Below are 17,608 nucleotides of genomic sequence, written 5' to 3'. Positions count from 1 at the left end.
TGGCCAAGGTTACACGGCCTGTTTGCAGCAGAGCCGGGCCTAGGAACCGGGTCTTCTGGTCCCAGCTTGGTTTTCTTGCTGTGTCGCATTCAATGGAGACAAAAAAGCCCTGTCCTAAGAGTCAAGCCTCCATTCTGCTTGTCTTGCTGAGAAGTCCGAACGTGTGGTGGAGAGACACTGAACGCAGGTGCGCCACCGTGGCCGCAGCCCTGCCTAAGTGAGGTCAGCTGTCTCCACTGAGGATCCCCGCGCCATGCCTGGAGGGGGCAAAGGACAGCACCATAAATGTGCTGCTCGTGGGAACCACTAAGTGTGCATCAGGCCTTCAATCCTGCAAGGCAGGTGTACCATCCCCATAGAGACTCAGAGAGGGCGAGTGATTTGCCCAAGATCACACAGCTGGTATTTGAACCCCGGTTTGCTGACTCCACAGCTCTGACTGTTCCATTCTGTCACCGTACCTTCAACATAGGCCTCGACCTACCTGCCTCTCTTCATTTCCTCTGTTATGATTCTAGCCAAGCCGCCATCACAAGTCTCCAACGTGCCTTTCAAGGCCTTGCATAATTTAGTCCTTGCGTACATCTCCAGCTTGACCTCAAATTGTTCTTTCCTTGCTCACTTCCCCAAGCCAAACTGCCAAGCTCCTTTCTGCCTCAGGCCCTTTGCACGTGCTTCACACCCTTGGCCTGAATGTTGGTTAAACCTCAGTTTAAGTGTTCCTTTCTCAGAAAGGCCTTCCACGACACCCTTGGTTTATGTTTCTTCTGTCAGTCTTTCTCATAACATTTGTTTCGTGATGCCTGTCACAGTTTGCCATTCCCATTTGTGTTGCTCATTTGTCTTCCCCACCATCCAGGAGGCTCCATGGCTGCAGAGACTAGGTCCCTCTCATTCAGTGTCATGTCCCCAGCTCCTGGGAAGGTGCCTAGCACGCAGTGGGTGCTCTGTCCATGTCTGTTGAGTGTATAGATGACTTTCTGCCAAAATCAGCTTATGTCTCTGCATCTCTGTGCCTGCCGATGCTGTTTCAAAGCAGAAATGTGAAGCGGAGAAGGCGGAACGCCACAGAGGAGTCAAGTAAAGGATATTGCAGGATCCTAAGTCCTTCCCAGAATTACACATACGGAAGGGGGTGCCCAGCCTTGTGGTCTAGTGGGGGAGACAAGTGTACTTGAGGCTCTTTAGCTCTGTGCCTCGTACCTTACGACACAGGCAGCAGTCGACCTGCCGTGGAAGCACGCACAGTCACCTCCTAGCCTCCCACCCTGTCTCCCAGACCTCTCTCATCATCTCTGGTCTGGACCAGCGTCCGGTCTCCCATCTTCCAGTGCATTCTCCAAGCTGCGTCCAGAGGACCTCTGAAGGGCCAGTCTGCGTGTGTCGTTGTCCTCTTTAGAACCGTCTGTGGTTCTCTTTTACTAGCAGATGAAGTCCAGCTCCCTTGGAACGGCATTCGAGGCGCTGCCTGATCTCCCTCTGGCCACCTTTTCAGCCACCCCACACACACACACACACACACTCTGGCTCGCCTCCTTTGCTCGTGTTCTCTTCACGCAGGTATCATGGCCCTTCCCGAAGGGGCCTTTGGCTATAGCACGTGCCATGCCCTCCCCTGCAAACTGCCATTCTCCTTGAAGACTTAGCTCAAAAGTCACCTCCTCCGTGAAGCCTTTCCTTGATCTGCACTCCCCTAGCCCTGGGCGTACTCCATCAGAGCATTTACCCTCTCGCCTTGTGGTCGTTGCTGTCTGTCATCCCCACTGCACTGGGGCCTTTTTGAGGGCAGGGATTGTGTCTGTATTCTCTGCACCTTCAGAATGTTCGGTCTATAGAAGGGGTTCAGTAAACATCTGAATGCACGTATGGATGGACGGGTGGGTGGGTGGATGGACGGATGATGGGTAGATGAATGAATGGATGGAGGATGGATAGATGGTATTTTCAAGACTTAGTTCAAATATCACCTCCTCTGTGATGTCAGCAAGGCACAGCAGGGGTTCAGTCGCTGCATTCAATTATTCTTTCATCATGGTCCAGATAATTCAGGCCAGAAGGGCCACTGTTTCCTCACTTCCATAGGAGCGGTAAGAGGGGGGGAAACCCTCAGGGCTTTAGAGGCCATCCAGTGCCCTTGCCAGAATCCCCTCTACAACAGTCCCACCATTTGCTTGCATTCTCCCGTGTTTGTGGAACTCCCTACCTCTTCTGGTGGCCTGTCCCATTTGCGGGCACCTCTGATGTTTCTGCATGTGTACCTGAGTGCCCACGTGGGGATGATATCTGAATTAGCTGCATACTCACCTCTCTCCTGAGGTTCCCTGTGGCTACATAGCGGTAGTCCTGTGTCCTGCTGCTGAGGTCGCACAGCACAGGAGAAACAAAACAAGCCACAGTTTGAATGTTCTCCTTACCATTTCCTAGTTCTGTGACCTCGGATAAGTCATTTGCCTTTCAGAGCTTCAAGGCCCACCTCATGGACTGTTGTGAAGATTACATGAAATTACACATGAGGCAGCATCTGGCAGATGGTAGGCAGGGTCACTCATTGGACCTGCCAGCAGGTGTTGGTTCATTCACTGGAAGGTACTTAAGTGTTCATTGGATCTTGATTTAAATGGAGGATGAAGGTTCAGAGGGTTCGGACGTATCCAAGGTCACTGACGTGTACAGCTGCCATACTTCTGACTTGGAGACCTGTGCACTTCTGGCTGTGTCACTGTACTAAACCAAGCTCCTAAGGGGGAATGATAATAATCATGATTATCATTATTAGAATGATAATATTCATGACAGTTATGGCAGTTAGCATGGATACTGCTTACTGGGGGCCAGGCACTGTTCCAAGTACTTGACTCAATTAATCCTCACAACAGCCTGTGAGGAAGATACTAATATGATCCCCATTTCACCATGAAGATGTGGAGGCATGGAGAGGTTAAGTAATTTGTCCAAAGTCCCACAGCTGATACAAGGTGGGGCTGGGATTCAAACCCAGGTGACCTGGCTCTGGGGTCTGTGTTCTGCAGCCCTGCCCCATGCTGCCTAAATGCTATGAAGAGGGAAGGACCAGTCAGTGCTGGTCAGATTGTTACTCTAGCCTCATCTCAGGAAGCCCTGGGTACCAGCCCCGTCTATAATCTCCAAGTACAAAACAGGATATTTGATTAGCTAAAGAAGGAGCCAGTGTGGTACAGAAGAAAGAGCTGTGAAGATTGAATGAGACAATGTATGCAAAATGTCTAGCATAGAGAACATGGGAAGATGCAGCAGCATAGTGTTTGAAGCTCTCTGGATCCTAATCAGAAAGTACACAGAACAACTAGATAATAAAATTCAAAAATCCATGGAAAACATTTACAACTAAATAAGGTGACAAGGTATTTCTGTGAACCCTAAAATATAGTTCATGCCCACCTGTATGGGATTGGCACCTCTGCAGGAGAAAGCCGTGGGAGACTCCAAAACTGTCAACAAGTATTCCCTAGAAAGTACAGGAGGCCAATTTGGGAACAGCAGCTGAGACTGGGAAGAATTTTGCTCATTCCAGTGGGCAGTGTGTGCAAGAAGCTCATGGAAGGGTTGAAGGCGTGGAGCGATCTAGCCCCCAGGAACTCTTGAAACTGAGCCCCCAGGGCTTCCCTTAGGGCCAGAATCTCCACTATGAACAAATTGCTGGAAATGAAATAGAAAATTGAGTAGGAAAGAGATAGTAGGGACTATGGAAAAGAAGGTCCAGGTAAATATAGAGGAAAGTCAGAAAGCAAGCTGTCAAAAATAACAGATGACGGAGCTCTGTGAAGTCAGAAAAACCGCTGTGAACCACGCCTCTTTCTAAAATTTCAGGAAAACTAATTTCCCATAAAAATGACCAACCAAAAAGTATCAAAGTTAAATCTCATACAAAGTTATTTTAAGAAAAAAGAGAATAAAGAACATAATGACATCCCTTTGGGTAATAAAACTACACCAGAAAGATATGCTCACAGATTGGATCAAAACTGTAACCTGCATCAAAGCAAACTAAAAGTATTAAGAAAATGATCAAAAATGGAAGAAAAATGTAAGTCAGAACTAGGAAAAACTGAGAAATAAAGTGATGAAACTTAGGAAATAATTTAAAATTCAAGAAAAAAGCGAGTTCAGTAAATACATACTTAAAAGAAAGAGAAGCTGAAAAGAACAGAAATTTTATAAATCGAACAAGAAATAACAAGAAATGAAAAGATTTAAAGAGAAAGTGACAGATCTTGAAGACAGGCAAAGACGATCCAACACACAGATAATAGAAATCTCTGAAGAACTAACCCAAAACAAGGGGGTAAACATAAATACCAAAAATGATAACTCAAGAAGCTTTCCAGAAATTTTTTTTAAAAGATTTGAAATTCCATATTGAAAGAATATGCAGTATACCTGACCATTTCTACTCAGAGCGACCAACACAAGACACAGTCTAGTAAAATTATTGGACTTTAATGACAAGAGAAAACAAACTATGGGCATCTGGGCAAAAACTACAAGTGACTTATAAGGGGAAAAAATGATATTATCATCAGACTTCATAGCAACACTTATGCCAGAAGAAAATGAAGGATTAGGATCCTCAAGAAAATGTAAGCCAAGGATTTTCTACCTAACAAAACTGACTTTCATGTACAAACGGCACAAACTATTATCAACATGCAAAATTACTGACCTGCAAGCATTAGAAGCAGTTACTCACAGAAGTGCAGCTAAATGAGTGTTGAAAGAAAAAAGCATAGTGTGAATTGCTATCTGCCCGGAAAATGTAGATACAGGCGTAACTCAGAGATCTTGCAGGTTTGGCTCCTGACCACTACAATAAAGTGAGTCACACGAATTTTTTGGTTTGCTGGTGCATACAAAGTTCATGTTTACATTATATTTAGTGTATTGTGTGTGCCATAGTGTTATGTCTAAAATAATAGGGTACATACCTTAATTAAAAAAGACTTTATTGCTGAAAAATGCTAACCATCATCTAAACCTTACTGAGTTGTAATCTTTGCTGGTGGAGGGTCTTGCCCTCTGTGCAATATCTGTGAAACACAATAAAGTGAAATGCAGTAAAACGAGGTATGCCTATATAGCATATCTATTTAAAAACTGTAGGTGGAATAGGGAGAACATATCGAAAAAAAATATTATTTCAAGTAATTATGTTAATGTGGTAATTTTAGTATTGTTATTCTGAGACTACTGTGTCAGAATACGGACTACAAGTAAGTATGGGATATTCTGTGATCTCTTATATGTTCTTAAGAACCAGGATTCTGATACGGAAGAAAGGAGATTCCTTTGTAATATGGAAGAGATTAGGTAAAAAACTGTGTGGTCCTTGTTTTGAATCAGAAGTATCAGTATGAACTCATGATGTATTTTATCTTTAAAAATGTCCACTGAAGAGCCCCAGAAACAACCACCAACCCAGGAGTACTGAGTCTCCCTGGTGTCCAGATTGTGGTCTTGAAATTCCATTTTTCACTAAAAAACAAACAAAAACAAACCCAAGAAATAGCTGGGGCAGTAAAAGTACAAGATGAGGCTGGACCGCTTCATCATACTAGATAGCAAGAGCGCTATCGAAGCTTCCAGAGGCCAAGTCCAAGGGACTCAGGAGCCGAGCTGATTTTCCCTCTGGCCAAAGATGGGAAAACTTGAGCTCCAACAAAGGGTAATAATTGCAATGGACTGAAATCCACCAAATAGTTTAAATCCATGTGTTCATATTGGTATTTTTAAAAATCAATTGGTAACCTCTGGATGATGATAGACAGCTAGTTCATTCTCCTGAAAACTGGAAATACAAGGAAAGAATCAAGCATTGATCTTGCTTTTCCTCTATGAACTAAACCCCCTGGTAAACATATAGCATATGAGGGGAAGCATCTGGTAACAGAAGTATTCCAACTAATAAATGAAAAAGAAATGATCGAATTAGACTATCAGCATTTTGCAATCCCCAGTGAATCAGTGGATCTGGGCCCTGAGCATCAACACGAAAAGAGAGATGACCAGAGACCACACGCTCCTTGATGGAAGACACGCCACCGTCATCCTGCCACTGGGACTGTGCCTGCACTGATCAGGCATCTGGATCGGCTGCTCAGGTGCAGAAAGTGCAGAGGACAGAGCAGCACTCGGGGCTGCCCCAGGAGGATGCAGTCAGCAAGGGCAGATGGAGAAAGCTCTGTAGTGCAAATGCTTCTGGTTCCTTAACAGATAAGTTGCATGGAAAATGAAGGGATGGAGATGAAACCTGTAGATTAAAAACTACTTAAAAGACATAACAAAAATTTTCTAATGGACAAATCTAAATGCTTGTGTCTCGAGATGCACACTTGTGTGATACAAGCCATAAAGAAACCCAGGTAGGCGATGGCTAGGAGGGTCAGGACGGGTTACACTGGGGACACAGGATGGGGCTGAGATTGGTCTGGGGCACATGAAGGGTCCTCAGGGGGCTGGCGAAGATCTCTGTCTTGACCTGAGTGGTGACTACAAAGGTGTTTACAGTCCTCAGGAAACTGTACCTTTGTTTTGTGTAGCTTTTGCATTTGTGTTTTATTTTACGATGAAGAGGTTTTAAAGAGATGTCTAGCACAAGGCCTGGAACACAGACCCATAACATACTTGCGTCTCTTCTCCTTCTCCGTCTGTCATGTGACACTGCAGATTTGACTTCTTGTGCTGGGCACCTTATATAAGTTCCCTCATTTATTGCCCCTGCAACCTACCCGCCCAAGGGCTCCATGGAGGCAGCACCACGTCTCGCTCGGTGTTGCTGGCACCTGGAACCCAGCAGGCACTGAAAACACACTTACTGAGCGAGCGAATGAATGAATGTGCTTTGCAGTTGTAGAAACGGAAGCTCAGTTCATGCAGTTGGCACAGAGCAAAGATTTGCTTCTTCACAGCCCGGCAGATGGAAACTGGAGTGTGTCTCTGGTGTTTGGGTCCCAGTTCAGTTTGCAGGAAAGATCATGAGGCAGCCCCACCGGGCAGCCCGGCTGCGAGGCCACTTCGGTTCTCCAGTGGAGCCTTCTCTGGGCCAGGAGCTCCCGGCCTGGCGACCTGCTGCTCCTCCCTGGACCTCGGTCTCTGTGGGAGTGGTGGTTCTGACTTTCCCATCGCCTCTTGTGCTGTGGTTCCCCCCAGGCTCCGCCAAGAGAAGACAGACACCGTCCGCTGCATCAAGTCCTGCCGCCCCAATGACGTCACCTGCGTGTTGGACCCGGTGCACACCATCTCCCATACCGTCGTCTCGCTGCCCACCTTCCGCGAGTTCACCCGCCCTGAAGGTGAGTGCTGACTCCCACGGCCCGGAATTGGCATGGAGGTCCCAGGGGAGGCCCTCATCTAGAGAGGCGTCCCTGAGAGGCAGCCCCCTTTGGGGCCTCCCAAAGCTTGAGCTGATGCTTGGCCCGAGAAAGCCATTCCTTGGTAAGACATGGATTTGGGGTTGGAAATGTAGACCTCGCCCCACCCCCACATGTCCTCCATCCCCAGACCACACAGCACCACGCTGGCCCAGTCCTGGCTCTTGGTGCCGGGGGTCTCTTCTCATGGGTAACAGCCATTCAGCAAATAGCTATCAAGCATTGGCTCTGTGCCGGCACTGGGGAGTCAGGGAGGGCCTCCAGGAGGAAGTGACTTCCACACTGGGGCTCGAATGCTCACTGGGAGGTAATCTGGTGAAAGTGGGGAGCACAGAGAGAGGAGGATGCGAAGCAGAGCAGAACACATCTGGAAAGGTCTGGAGGGAGTGTGGGCATTTGAGGAGCTAGGTCAGGTTTTTCTGGCTGGAGTGGTAGAGACTTGGCAAGCGACGGGCTGAAAGGATAAATGAGAGCCTGAACTTGGAGTTGGGGCTGAAACGCCAAGGCTTTGGGACCCATTAAAGGTTGCACCTAATGATATTTGCATGCAGAAACATCACCTGGAGACCGAGGAGCAGAGAGACTAGAGGGGCTAGACGGGGTCCAGGGAGCCCAGGAGTAAAGTGGTCAGTGTTCCCGAGCCCTCCCCGCCCTGCAGGCAGCTCCCAGCCTGCTGTGTGGACCTGCCGTCACAGCACCTGTTTCACCAGGGTGGGGCTGGGGCAGCATGCTGCCGGTGCCCAGCAGAGGGCTCTGGAACGGTGCTGCTCGGGACGCCTTGCTTCCGGGGTGTGCAGCTCTCGTGCAGGGCTGGTGTGGTCTCCAGCCACCCCTTCCTCTCCGGATGCTTCATTGTGGCCTTCAGAGGGGCTCGTCATGGTTGATTCACTCAGCAAACACAGACTGAACCTGACATGTGCCAGGTCGGGGCCAGGCTCTGGGACGCAATGAGGAGAAGGAGCCCCCTGACCTCTCAAGGGAGACGTACAATTGAGCCAGCATGACTGCCCTGTGTCTACATACCATGCCAGGGCCCTGAGGGTAATGCAGGAACACGTTCCAGAACACGAAACCTGGTCGTGGGGGTGGTGGGGGCAGGAGATCCCCCCCTCCCCGAGGACGTGGCTGCCTGAAGGAGTAGGTGGCTCCTGGCTCTCCACACTCTGACCTGTTCCTCTAGAAAAGGGGAGGGTGGCACGGACTTGGATCGGAGAAAATCATTGACTGGTGTTTGCCTTATGCAAAATGACGGGTTCCACCAAACCACAGACGAATCCTTCCCACATCCCTAACGGCCAGTTTTGTGGCCTCTTGGCCGGTGCTGATCTATGAGTTGGTTCTACAGGGAAATGGGCGTGGTAGAGACAACTGTCAGCATCTTCGACCCAGGAAATCCAGACTTCGACCATTAGTGGTGAAAGGACCGTTAGTGGGCGCTGGCAGGCTGCCTCCTTCACTTTACAGATAAGCAAACTGAGGCCCAGAGAGAGGACGCCCCCAAGATCATCCAAAGCTGGAGTAGAATTGGGGCCACGTGCTTTCAGCCGAGGGCAGGTTGCCCCTCTTCATGTCAGGCAGTCTAGGAGATGGACGCAGCCATCACACTGCCCAGCCCACCCTGAGAAGTGGCTTGTCTGACCCGTGTCACTGTGGGGCAGACCAGCCTACTCCCTTGCCCTTTCTGAGCTCTCTCCTGTTGTCCCCTCATCCAGGTCCTTTCCCCTTTGTCCCAGCTTCGTGAAGATTCATGACTGATTACTAATTACTTCTTAGTGCTGGCACCGCCACTGATTGGCTCCCTGACCACGGGGCAGATCCAAAATCCCTCCAAGCCTGTTTCCCCACTGATGAAATGGAGGCTATGATCTGTGGCCCCTCAGGACCCCTCCACCTTCTCCGTGCAGGGGTGCCATGTGTTGGGGTCTCATTCCCTGAGGGTGCGTGCCCGGGCTCCGCGGGCTGGGTGCTGCGCCCTCTCCATGCTGAGCTTCTCTCTGGCAGAGATCATCTTTCTCCGGGCCATCACGCCAGCGTATCCTGCCAACCACGCTGACATCATCTTCGACATAACGGAAGGGAACCTGCGGGACTCCTTCGACATCATCAAGCGTTACATGGACGGCATGACTGTGGGTGAGTGGCCGGAGACATCCAGGTGTCCCGACGCCTCCTTGTCCTCTAGCCAACGGCTTGGCCAGGGCCTGTTGTGCCAGTCGGGCAGGAAAACCTCTTGGGACCAGCCCAGCTCCTATCTGAGTCCCCTTCCTAAAGCCGACCCCACCCGTCCTTCAGGGCCCAGCTGGAACCCCCACACCCCCCAGTCAGTCCCGGCACCAAGAGTGCCCAGGGTGGCAGAGCCTGCCTGGGACATGCCCCTGGCTGTGCCACTATATTGCTGCATCTCACAACCCTGAATTTCAGACACGATCCCGCAGGTGAAATGCTTGTCCCAGGGCGGGCACAGCACCCCAGGCAGTAGGGGCTAATGTAATTTTTATTCTCGTGGCCCAATGGAAGGAGTAGCAAGGGGGGAGTCAGAGGAGCTGCGTGCGCCCTGGTCTCACCGGAACTGGCTCGCCTTGCTGTGTCACTGTCCCCTCCCCACGTGGCAGTCAGTAAGGGGTCTGAGGTCGTGTCATGGCGCACACATGCACACAGCCCCTGTGCTTGTTGGGCCTGCGGGAGCCTCCCCTGGAGATGCACACCCGGGGCCGAGGGAGGCGAAGCGTGTCCACAGGGCCCTGGCGGAGGAGCAGGTGAGTCTGGGAGGCTCTGTGAACTTCGTCTAGAGGGAGGGAGCAGACCGCAGAAGCCCTGTTCCCGTCACTGTCGTTCACAGCACCTCTCCTGAACTGTCGCCTTCTAAAGAATTTAAGTTTGTGGGGAATGAAAATAATACCATCTGCCATTTTGGACTTAGATTTAGACTCTGAGCATTTTCAAAGAAGCTGAGAAGACGAGGGCCAGGCCTGTCCGCACCTGGGCCTCAGTTTCCCCGCGGTGGATGCGGGGTAGTGGGCTTCGTGGTCTCTTAGGGTCCCGGCTCTCTGAGGTCGTGGGCCTGCGCGCGCTTGGCCCCAGCAGAGCGTTTTGGAACATGGTCTCTAGGTGGCGCTGTTGGATCTCAGAACTGGGGTCCCCACCGCCCCAACCCCGACTCTTGCTACACTGGCATCTGGAGGCGGGCAATCGTTATTCCTCTGTTGCCAAAGAGCCATTTATAGCGACTTTACAAGCTCTTAAATGGGTTTGCACGTTGTAAACATGACTGAGTCATTTGGGGGCTACCCACCCCCAGCCTCCTCCTCCCCTAGTTGGCAGCAGGAATAATGAGTTAATTACAATTAATGGTCCATTAGCCCTGGCTGGGATTCCAAGGGGAGGGCCTGCAGTTGGCTTGTCAGCAGTCATAAAACTCGCTGCCTGCTCTTGAGTCACTGCCCACTCTGGCCTCGGTTTCCCCCATGGTTGGGTGAAGAGACACTTAAGGGACCTTCAGGGGCCTGGGGATGAGGGCGGGCAGGAGGAGGTAGGGTCAAGGGTTTGTCCTGCCTGGGTGGGTGTCGGGGTGAGCAGCCTGATGACATTTGCGCCCAGAAGTCCACCTCCCGCCAGCCCTGTGCTTGATGCTGGCCCTGCAGGTGTGGCTGCAACACGGCCCACACTGGGGTAATTCTCAGCTCTTGGAACCACAGGAGCTGGGAACCATCACCTTCTGATTCATTCGTCCGTTCTTTCCGTTTCTGCACTCTTCCTGAGCCCCATCTGTACCAGGTCCTGGGCCAGGGGGTGTGGATACGGAGATGCACAAATACAATACAGCCTCGGCCCCTGAGGGCTTTGCGTTCCGGCAGGGGAGAGACAGCCACATAAACAGACAGACAGATCGACAAAGCACGGTGCTGAGGCTGGCATGCACAGAGAGACCAGGGCTCTCTTGGGGGTGCATTCCCTGCAGTGTTTGTGCCTTCAGTTCCCAGCTAAATCCTTCCTGGGGTGAGCCTAGCCTGGCGGTTGGGCAGTGGCCGGGCCCAGATCCAGTGCCTACCAGCACTTTTCTGCAGCCGCATCTGTACTCCAAACAGAACCAATCTGGGAGTCCCCGTTTCTCGGCTTCCCATCCAGTGGGGCGGAAAATCCTGGCGTGTCAGAGCCTGGATGCTCCTGGAGATCACCTCTCCCAACGCCTTCTTTGGTAGAGGAGGAAACTGAGGCCCAGAGAGGCGAGGGGGCTTGCCATTCTTCTCACGGTGACTCCAGGGCAGAGTGGAGAACGGAGCAGAGCCCCTGGGTGTGAGGGGACCACAGGTGCCATCCCTGCGTGCGCTTCCTGAGAATGGAATGCGGCTGAGGCCTCGGAGACAAGCGGCTTCTCCTCCCTGCGCTTGGTCGGTGTGGGCTCTGGTGTTTGGAATTCCAGGCTGGTGCTGCGTGGGGGAGGGCCCAGGCTGCCCTTGGGACTTTGTCCTGCCTGTGGTCCTCCCGGGTGGGCCCAACCTCTTCCACTTGTCCGTGTGTTTGCAGGACGTCCCATCTGGTTGGGCTCCTGGAGTTTGCCAATGTCATCCCCAGGTGGAGGACCAAGGCCAGAGTGGGCAAGGTCTCGCTGGGGCGGGACCCAGGCCGTGTTTTGGTTTGGGCTCTTGTCTCTACCCGCCGGTTGCTGCCTGGTGTCTCTTCCCTGGGCATCCTTATCCCCACCTCCTTCCCTCTCCTCCTCTGCCCCAAATAACTTCTGTGTACCCCAGGAGTTCTGGGCCTCTGGGGGTGGCCATCCTGGCACATGCCAGCCCTGGACACGGGCATGGTGCTGCAGCTTTGGGCCTGTCGGCCTGCGATGGATCGTTCTGCTGCTGGACTCGAGCCCGGGCGCGAGCAGCCTGGGAACCGTCGCTGAGCATGTTCACCCCCGCATCCCAGCTCAGTCCTCACAAATACCTCCAGGGACAGCCGGGATTGTCTTCCTTGGGCAAAGAACGGATCTGAGTAAATGACCCCCTAAGACTGAGCAACTGAAAAACCGCAGGGCCCGGGATGCGGGGGCTGCCAACTCGTTTTGGCAGTGAGTTCTCCTTGTGAGCAACACCTTAGACAGAAACCCTTTATGTCGGCAGAGAGGGAGAGAGTGTTTTCAGGGCTGCTCTAGCCTCGCACCTGCTGCGCCCTGGCCCAGTGAGAAGCACCACGCAGCCCCAGGCTGCCCGCAACACCGGAAAGGACACCTCCCCGCTCACAGGCATTGGCCGAACACCTGCCTGCTCTAGGCCACGCCCTGTGTGGACATTGGGCGCAGGGTCAGGAAGGCTTCCTGGAAGAGGTGAGGTCTGAGCTGAGTCCCGACGCATGTGGAGGAGCGACTAACAGTTAGTGAGTGCCAGGAGCAGGGACACACTGCCACAACCCTGTGACAATGCGGGGAGTATGCCCATTAATGATGAGAGAGCAAGGGCCAGAGAAGGCAGGAGGTTTGCCCGAGGCCACTCGGTGCTGAGGGCAGAGCTGGCCCAGAGCCCCATCTTCCCCGACCACCCAGAGCGGGAGCCCACAGACGGCTTGTGCTGATGGGGCCAAGCTGCTGACCGTGCAGGTGTCCCAGTGTCCAAGCCGCCAGGACCCCGCGGCTGCTGAGTTCACCTTCCCCAAAATAACAGAAGAAGAAGAAAGTGCCCCAAGCAGACTAAGGACCTGAAAGGGCTGGGCCTGCCCCTAGTGTTTCCTTTAAAAGCCAGCTCTTTGCGGGGATCCAGGCGACTCCGGAGCGGGGGAGCCTGCTGGCTCCGTGCCGCCCGGCCCAGCCATCGGCGTGCATTCCTCTGTACCGGCTGTCAGGGAAAAATGAAGAGTGCGTTTTCGGCCTGTGCAGAAATGCTCTATGAATGCCTGAGGTGTTCTCGGGCCACTACAAAGCCTTCCTCAGCCAGCTCCGGGTTCATTCTCCGCTCTGCAGGGTCCAGCTGTAATCAGGGGGTCCTCAAGAAGGGGTCTTTCAGATAATAGGTCCTCAGAGCTGACTAATGGCGGGAGCCCTGGCCGCGATGGGCGCAGGCTGTTTATTATCAGCTGCCAGCAGCCGGGGCCACCCCTGGCTCCCCAGCCCTCTGGGCCACGGCCGGTGTCTGAGTCTCTGCCCTCCCTGCCACGCCCCTGCAGACCACTTCTTTTTAACTCCCTATTTTTCTAAGGAGGGGAAAAAAAATCCACGTATACTGAGTGTCAGCTTTGCCAAAGTTTCTGTTAAAACCTCCCAAAGCCAAGAGGAACTCAAGTTCTCAGCCAAAGGTGGTTTTTGGACGCAGTGGTTAATTTTGTGTATGGCCTGCCTGATCCTGGGGCCAGCGTGGTACCCGACAGGGTTGATGCAGCAGCTTTTTGCAAGGCAGTCCCTCCTGTCACACAGACGTGACGTGAAATTGAGGCCGTGCAGGGAGCGTTGTGACATCAACCACGTGGAGCGTGAGCCCCTGGTGAGCTGGGACTTTGGGTTCCCCACCAGGTGTTGACATGCAGGACGTGATCGAATATTTACTGAAGGCCATGATGAAAAGATGCGGATGCCCCAATGGCAGAGGCTCAGCGGGGAACCGCCTTCTGCAGCATTGAGACCTCCCCAGCAAGAATGGACCGATAGGATGCGATGGCACCGTGATGCTGCACACAGGCCCCTGCCGGCTATGTAACTCAGCTTCCCCATTTCGAGAGGAGTCAGCCACATCTGGCTCCCCGCGTGTGAGTTGAGATTCATACAATTCAACTGTATTGATGGGTATCTCTTATAAATACTAATAATTAAAATAGCCCTAAAGCTACTAGTCAGCTCCACCAGCCCAAAAGCAAACTGAAATAAGGAGATGGGTTTGCTAACTGGCCTCCCGATGGAGCAGGCAGTTTTGATTTTTGGTTTTTACATAGTTAACAGGAAGGCTCTACTTTTATTAAAACACAGATGAGCACGAAAGAACAAATCAGCGTTAGTTACCCAGGGTGTCAGCTCTGGGCCTCAGGAGATCATCACTAGTGTTGTCACTTAAACTGGGAGGCGAGAGTCCCCGTGTTCGGGCTTCCGAGATCCTGGAAGTAAGCAATCCGTACTTCTTATGCATTTCATTCAGTGGGGAGCAGCTGTCAGGTGCAGCTGCTGCCCTGAGCTGCCCCTGTGTCTCTGCTAGCACTGCCTCTCTCCTCCCGTTCCAATTAAATAGTGGGAAAGTTCAGTGAGAGCTAACATTGGCCTCACCAGCTTCACTCCCAGGTGGCCGGGCTCCGGGATGGCAGCAGCTTCGGGGCCATGGAAAGTCGCAGTGGTCAAGGGGGCGGGCAGGCCTGGAGGGCACTGGGACTAATCAGTTAACTGGCTCGCCCATTCCACGGTGCTTCTGGAGCACCTGCTATGTGCTGGGTGAAGAGGATGCAGTCTCTGCATCTAGAGAGGCTGAGGGTCCCAAGAGTAACAGGAGAGCACAGTGAGAGGTGCCGTGGGTGCACAGCCCGGGCTGCCTGGGTAAATCAGGGCGGGATGCAGGGAGAAGGTGGCACCTGGGCTGGGTGGCACTAGCCAGGTGAAAAATCTGAGAGGGATGTTCCAGGACTTGTTTCCTCCCTCAGCATGGTGGCATTTTGAACCTCACCTCTTGACCATATGGACTTGAAGAGGGCTCTTTACTCATAAAGGGGTGGCCTTGAAGCTTCAAGACGACCACTCCTGCACGAATCATGGAGCTCAGGCCAAGTCTGTGTGGTCAAGAGGTGCTGGGGGTGAGCACGGGGTCCTGGAGCATCCTTTCTGCTGCTTCTTCACCTGGCTGCTGCTGACTCACTTTGCTCTCACAGGCAGCTGCACCAGGGGCTGCTGCCCAGGAGCCCTGGGCCCGCCTCCTCCCCCTCTGCCGACGGTGGGGCTGGCGGGGGTCCGGAGCTGCAGGGGAGGGCTGTTCAGCCGGGCCGAGCCGCACCCGCTTCAGGCAGATGCTGGGGTGGGCTGCAGTTTAGAGGGATCGTGTGCAGGCTGCGGAGGACCCTCTCTGGCTGCAAATGTGTTTTAATTATAACCTGCAAACCTGGAAAGGAATTCAGACCCCACTCCACTTTATGAACTTGTTTCTGGGAAAGCCCTCTGGTCTGACTTCATGTGTGTGTGGCGTGTGTGTGTATGTGTGTGTCGCTGGCTGAATGTGAGTGTATGTGGGTGTGTAGGTACCGGTGTGGCCAAGTGTGTAGTCGTGCGTGGGGATGGAGCCGAGTGTGTGCACATACACAGGGTTTCATTTCTGAGATGTTTTGTACTCACTGGCTTGGAGAAAGGACAGCCCCAGGGTCTGGAGGCCCGGCCTCATGTCTCCAGTCCAAGGCTGCCCTGGGCCCAGGGACAGGGCCTGGAACTTTTGCTCACCGTTTTGCTTGGGAGTGGAAGAGTTGCCTGGTGTCCCGTGTGCGATGACTCTTCCTGTGCACAGAGTCCCTCATGAGCTCTACACTGTTAGGTCCCTGCACAGCCTCGTGGGCCCCCACCCCACCACCCCCAGCCCAGGCTGGCATCACTGTTTATGTAAGAAAGAAAAGGAAGTGCTGGCCCGGGGCCCCACGGCCAGTGAGTCGGAGCTGTAGTTGGCCAGCAGGTCTGCAAGATGCCAAGTCTGTTCTCTGTTGTCCCCTACACTCCCATCCTCCCAGGCGGCTCTGAGGGCCCTCGGGTCCCTAAGAAACTGAGGTCTTCCTGTCCTTGCTTCTTGGATGGGCCCAGTGGACTGGACACCGTGGCAGCCGGTCCTGCGCTCAGAAAAGTCTGAATGAGTGGAGATCAGGTGATGGCCCGGCACACTGGAGAGATGGCTTCCTGTGTTAGATTTGGGAGCGATAGGCGCTGTTTACAGACGCCCGTCACTGTGATTAGATGAAAGGGTCATGTGGGAGCTCCCGACAGTGCCTGGCGCATGGCAGGTGTGCAGAAGGGCAGCACTGCCAGAGCCCCCCTTCTCCACGAAAAGGGGCTCAGCAGCCCCCCCCCCCCACGTCGTCTGTGCTGAAGCACGACACGGGAGCCTCTGAATTTGACCAGTGTGTTGACACCTCCATATGATACCCTCACACCCCCTCATAAAGGTAACTAAAAACTTTCACATTTTGAAATAGCATTCTAAATTTCATCTGTGAATGTATATGGGTTATTACTCTAAGTTTACCCTTTGAAAAATATCAATGGTTGCGGGGACCCTTTTGGGGCAAAACATGATTGAGTCTCTGCATCCAACTGGTGAACATGGGGTGCGACGTTCTGGGCTTGATTCTGGTTCTCTGTTTCTAACTGTGTGACCTCAGGTGGGTCACATTACCTCTCTGAGCCTCAGTTTTCTTCTCAGCACAATTACCATAGTAATATTTGCCTTGCCAGGCTATGAGGACCGGAGGGCGTGTGCACGTTTTAACGTAGCTCAGCAGGTTGTTAGGGGGTAAATGAGCCTCTGGGAGGGAGCGGACGGCGCTGGAGCGCTGGGAGAGCTCGGAGCCTCCCGAGAGAACAACAGGCCAGAGTGAAATACAGGGGACAGGGACAGGACTGTGCGCCCCAAAGTGGCCCCAGCTACCTGGGAGCCACCTGACAGGCATGTCTCGTGGCCTGGGTGGGCGAGTCAGGCCCAGCCTGCAGCAGGACGGCGGACGTCACGTCTCCCAGGTTCTGTCATCCTTGAATTATCTTATTCATTCAACAAGAACCTCCTGGGTTCCTACTCCATGCCAGCCCCTGTGTTGGGGTCTGGGGAACAATTTTATATCCAAGCCAGAGATCCTGCTTTCAAGAAGCTGCCTCCTAGCTTCCCTAGCATTCTGCCGTCTGAGTTCCTGCAGCGGAAAGTGCTTGTGTTTCAGTGGTGGGCTCCATCCCTGTTAATGTCTCAGAGGGAGAGAGAAGTGGTGTGTGGCAGGGCTGCCGAGTACAGTTGAATATGTTGTACACTGCAAAACCCTAGGGGGATACCATTCACAGCCTCATCTGTGTGCAATGCACAAGCTACTCAGCTGTACACGGCAGCCCCAGTATAAGAGCTTACGATCGAAGATACTGACTTAGTTATACCTCTCCCCCTGGCCAGGCGAGGCCTCGATCAAAGCAGAGAGCTTGCTCGCCCAGCCATCTGGCTTCGAGTCACCATCATTCGTCCCAGCTAGCAGGGCCCAGATCACTTCTTTAAATGATCACCTAAGGGGTTAAA

General features: G+C 52.7%; 1 protein-coding gene across 2 annotated transcripts in view; it reads left to right on the top strand.

The window, feature by feature from the left end:
* FBLN1 (fibulin 1) overlaps positions 1-17,608 on the top strand; it is an 84,897-nt gene that overhangs the window by 54,199 nt on the left and 13,090 nt on the right. For both annotated transcript variants that reach the window (XM_070506722.1, XM_014864450.3), the window contains exons 15-16: positions 7,183-7,325; positions 9,405-9,536. In XM_070506722.1, coding sequence (XP_070362823.1) covers positions 7,183-7,325; positions 9,405-9,536 — 275 coding nt within the window. The remainder of the gene's footprint in view (positions 1-7,182; positions 7,326-9,404; positions 9,537-17,608) is intronic.

The sequence above is a fragment of the Equus asinus genome, chromosome 4, assembly GCF_041296235.1.
Source record: "Equus asinus isolate D_3611 breed Donkey chromosome 4, EquAss-T2T_v2, whole genome shotgun sequence".
Taxonomy (NCBI): Eukaryota; Metazoa; Chordata; class Mammalia; order Perissodactyla; family Equidae; genus Equus; species Equus asinus.
This window is presented reverse-complemented; position numbering and strand designations above follow the sequence as displayed.